We start from the raw sequence: 5124 nt of genomic DNA on the forward strand, positions 1-5124 counted from the left end.
TCCAAGTCCAAAATTTTGAGCTAAGTAAATGTGAATTATGTGGCAGCGCGGAAATTCAAGTCTTTCGAAATGAGTTCGAAGTCGAAAAATGCGAAAGAGCACAAAGCAAAACGAGAAATGTAGTAACCCTACCCCATTGTTGTGAAACAAATATAATTCACTAATCTCGCCAAAAGATGAACTTGTATTGCTTTCATTGTTGAAAAGATATAAAAATAAATTAGCATTTTCTTGTTTGAAGTCTACTAAATCTTTTTGAACTAGTTAAACTACTCGAAAACTGCAGAACTTATGTTAAACACATATTAATATGACATTTTCTTAAATCTGGCAACTCCTCTGGTAGCGAATGAAGCCAATGAGCGCGGTGATTTTCTTTGATTGTGGACAGTAACTAAAATAATTCTTATTGCATTTGCAAACAAAAAACAACTAGAAATATTAAAAAACACGTAGAAATAAAGCGAAGATTTTCCTTGAAACTACTTCGTTGTGGCTGCGTACTAAGTGAAGGGTGCAGGCAGGTGAGCCATAAGTTTTATACTGAAAAGCAAATTATGTGGAAAACGTGAGACAGTAGCTTCAAAATACACGAAAAAGGTAAGCAGTAAGTGCCAATTGAGAAAAAACACAAATGGGCTCATGGACTTATGTAGCTGCTCGAGGTCGACGTTGAAGCAGACTGCGCCAAATGCTTACAAGGCTTAGATATTCTAATTGGGCTAATACCATCGTTCGCTGTATTTTTGTATGTGACAAATAAATGCCGAACAATGGCGTAAATCTGTGTGCGCAATGAAAATGATGAACATGATCCAGATAAAATTACGGTTGAGGGGGTGAAAAGCGGTAGTCTTCGAATTTCCTACACGTTTCTCCAGTTGCTTTGTTGTGTAATTCATTTTAACTTTCACTTCGCTTGGTAAATACCCTTTAGTGTATAAATGATTTTTATCTTTGTAGAAGTTGCCAACTTAGGAGCAGCATTGTGCTGCCCTTCCTTCAAACGCTCCGCATGACTGCTGCCCAACATTGAGCATTGGCCCAGTTCCTAACCGTTTCCTACTTTTTGTACATGCTAAATACAACCGCCGGCAAGATCACCATCAAAACTTCACAAAACTTCGCAAACTCCTCCTCCCCCGTGAGCAGTAGTAGCAGCAGCAGCAGCAGCAGAAACCGCAGTTATAGCTTCAGCTCTGACAGCGCCGCAGCTGCGTCAGTATCAGATAACGTCAATTCCGGCTCCGGTAGCCACAGTATGACTGATTATAGCGACTTGGATCGTCAGATCGAGCAGCTGAAACGCTGTGAAATCATTAGAGAAAACGAAGTAAAGGCGCTCTGTGCCAAAGCGCGCGAAATACTTGTCGAAGAAGGCAATGTGCAACGTGTTGATTCGCCCGTTACAGTGTGCGGCGATATTCACGGTCAGTTCTATGATCTAAAGGAATTGTTTAAAGTAGGAGGGGATGTGCCCGAAAAGAACTACTTGTTCATGGGCGATTTCGTGGATCGTGGCTATTACAGTGTGGAAACATTTCTGCTGCTGTTGGCGCTGAAAGTGCGTTATCCAGATCGCATCACATTGATACGCGGCAACCACGAATCACGTCAAATTACACAAGTATATGGATTCTATGACGAATGCCTACGTAAATATGGATCTACAGCCGTTTGGCGCTATTGCACCGAAATCTTTGACTATCTCAGCTTGTCGGCTATCATTGACGGGAAGATATTTTGTGTGCATGGTGGCCTCTCGCCGTCTATACAGTATTTAGACCAGATAAGAACGATCGATCGCAAGCAAGAGGTGCCACATGACGGACCCATGTGCGATCTATTATGGAGTGACCCTGAAGATCAGACGGGTTGGGGTGTATCACCACGCGGAGCAGGCTATTTATTCGGCTCGGATGTGGTTTCACAATTCAATCGTACCAACGACATTGACATGATCTGCCGCGCTCATCAACTGGTCATGGAGGGATTCAAATGGCATTTCAATGAGACTGTGCTGACAGTGTGGTCTGCGCCGAACTACTGTTATAGGTAAGTGAATAAGAACAAAACTCAAGAGCCACTTTACAAACTCTTTATTGTTATTTATACATGCAGATGCGGAAATGTGGCTGCAATTTTGGAATTAAACGAGTACCTGCATCGAGATTTTGTAATATTCGAAGCTGCACCGCAAGAAAGCAGAGGTATACCATCCAAAAAGCCGCAAGCCGATTACTTCCTCTAAGCAGAAAAAGCAATCGGATCAATCAACAGGACAGCAACTGAAATCGACATTTTGCGGACTAACTAATGCAGAGAGAAACGTGAAAGCGATATTTCGCTGCAGGGAATATCGAATTTTAGGGGCTGTTTAGATAACGAGTAGCAACTTTTTGTTCGACTTTCACTTCTCTTAGTCTATTTTACTGTAAGTTATTTGTGCGTACGTTTTATGTTAGAAAGAAAATCGTTGGTACATTCTATCGTAAATCTGCTAATTCTTCATTTATCACAAAGGACTGACCCCTTAGCATCATTGTTTTATAAACATAATTCAATAATCCAACTAACTGCCCAAGTAATGCCGAAGCGTGCAGGTTTTCAAACATTTCGATTGGTATGCAACGCTTACTCCTTTAATTCGCAACGGCGCGTAGGTCCTCATTTTTGTCTATGCAGCATACAACCAATTTAAAGAAATTCTACACAATTTTACGGTTTAAAGAGATTTATTGCTGCAATTTAAGGTCTGGCAGCAAGAACAGCAATCTGCATTAACAAAATATCATTTTTTGATAGTAATAAATAATTAAATAGAAAAGTAAACTCGTAAATGTATTGTAAATTAAAACACAATTCAAGTCAACTAATTAGTGCATGGAAGGAACGCAAAATTTTGAGATATATAAAACTGCCATTTTGTGTAATTCGTCTTATTTTCTCAAAACCATGAAACTAAACCATGAAAAAACATTTCCAACAACTCCCTGAAACTACCAAAATATAGAGAAAAACAACAAAACATGTAAGAAAATATTAGATAAAACCACTTTGTTGGACATTGAAGTGCATATTTCCATAGAAAAGATGTGGCCAACAAAAATTGAAGGGAATGAATAGAAATATAGATTTTGCAATTGTAAAAAAACCTTGCAGCTCCATTTTGGATTTGCGAAGATTTAAGTTTGTTAGTCTACACGTCTACAAATAACGCAGCTTCTTTCATTCATATGGCGTCATGAGGGTTACACATTATTTGTTTCAAACAACTCGGCGTAAAAGCCATCATCTGCAATTCCAAACCAAGCATTCCAGGCAAAGTGTGTTTTAGCGCTTTGTTCTCAGCTGACAACTCGTATAGCTGAAGAAAGCGTTGATAGGCATAGCGCCTGGAACGCTTGATGGGGAGTTCCAGCTTTCCTGTGTTTAACACCTCATAATCTTCCCAAATCATTTCACCCCCGCCCTCATCCCTTAACCGTGGATATGAAAATTGGAAATTATGATTTCTTCAGCGTTAATATAATTGAAAATTACATACAATAAAGTTTACTAAAAACTGAACATCAAATGAAACACACAAACACACCCACTTGATTCTATGCAAAAAATAAGGAACACAGAAACAAACAGAAAGACAAGATTGTAGTATATAGAGCTGGTTTTAAATATATTGAGTTCACGAGTAAATAAAGAAAACACAGATCGTAAAAGTAAATAAAAACTCATTTGAATAAGCATAAAAAGTAATGAAAAGTGGTTGTCATTTTGATTTAATTGAAAAAGTTTGCATGCATTTGGCGAAGGCGCAATACAGGGCCGTCGAGGTAAATCCGGAAAACATTTCGAAAGCTCTGGAATAGTAGCGTTAACACGTTGAGTGCCATGTGAGTCCAGGTTGGTCTCACAGTGCGAAGAGACTTTCAGGCCTCGTGGTGACACTTGGTCTCACGGTATAATGTGTGAGATTTCGGTTTGTGCTGATGCAGCTGCTTCATAGAGGCTATTAGTAGTAGTGTATTGACGCCATACTAGAGCTATTGCATTGTTTATGCTGCTTGGCCTATGGGTATGAGACCAATGTTGCATCATATGGCCTATTCAAAAAGTGATTAAAATTAACGGATTTTTTTACATGAATTCATTAAGAAAAAAAATAAAAAGTAAATAAACTCACTTCAAGTACATTAACATTTTTACATCAATTTATTGAATTTTGTGTTATTTATGGCAGTCAAAGAAACATTAAAGACAATAGTATTTTTCACATGCTACGCATTTCAATGTGGTTTGCGGTGTTTTCCTGGTAGCCTGTTCTCTACCCGACTCTTCACCGACGGCGCTTTGATCCACCGAGGTCTTCCAATCTGTGAGCTTTTGGTTCTGGTACGTCCAATTCATGATCCTTTTCGAATAAACTTTCAACAATGTTTTTCTTGAATTCCGTTATTGATAGTTTTTCATTGGTTACTTCTTTATAAGCCACAAAAGCATTCACTAAAACCGTTCCTGTTATTAGTTCTATGGCAAGTCATTTCAAAGAACGGCGAAGACAGGTATTGTAAGATTTCATTTGGTCAGATACATCTATGTAGGATTTGTATTTGTTATATTCAACTACATTTTTTGGTTTCAATGCTTCTCGTTGTCTTTGTTTTACTTTTATCATTTTTTCCCCATACTTCGTACTTAGGACAAGAACGTCTCTTTTGTCTTTCCACTTTTGAACCACAATATCTTCCTTACATTCCATGGATATAAATTCTCCTATCATCAGTTTTCTTTGAATTAACTCTCTTGGGTTAAATTTTCGGTTTGATCGCAGAGTACCAATCAAATGCGTTTTACGTTAAAGTAAAGTTATGTATTTGCCAAGCTAACAGACGTATAATAGTTCTCTGTATAAAGTGTACGACCCTGTACTTGTATACTTTTCCATAAGGTCCATGACAACTTTAGATGGTACACACATGTTTTCATCCTTCGATTTTCCACAGTATAACTTGAAATCATAGGTATACCCGTATTCCAAGCACAGCTTGAATAGTTTAATTCCAAACTAGTGTCTTTTCTTCCACGAAAGGGCACAAGTGTTTCATCGATACAGACATATTCAGA

At 38.3% G+C, this 5124-nt stretch overlaps 1 protein-coding gene across 2 annotated transcripts; it reads left to right on the forward strand.

The window, feature by feature from the left end:
* The first annotated feature begins 273 nt into the window (after positions 1–273).
* On the forward strand, positions 274–3109 carry LOC128858719 (serine/threonine-protein phosphatase 4 catalytic subunit). 2 transcript variants are annotated; one of them, XM_054095198.1, is made up of 3 exons: positions 274–524; positions 964–2055; positions 2122–3109. In XM_054095198.1, exons 2-3 carry the CDS (start codon positions 1076–1078, stop codon positions 2249–2251), a joined length of 1110 nt encoding a protein of 369 aa, XP_053951173.1. In that variant the 5' UTR covers positions 274–524; positions 964–1075; the 3' UTR covers positions 2252–3109. The 2 variants fall into 2 exon arrangements, with proteins under 2 accessions (XP_053951173.1, XP_053951174.1); XM_054095199.1 differs by having other exon boundaries at positions 514–600.
* The last annotated feature ends 2015 nt before the right edge of the window (positions 3110–5124 follow it).

The sequence above is a fragment of the Anastrepha ludens genome, chromosome 3, assembly GCF_028408465.1.
Source record: "Anastrepha ludens isolate Willacy chromosome 3, idAnaLude1.1, whole genome shotgun sequence".
NCBI classification, from domain to species: Eukaryota; Metazoa; Arthropoda; class Insecta; order Diptera; family Tephritidae; genus Anastrepha; species Anastrepha ludens.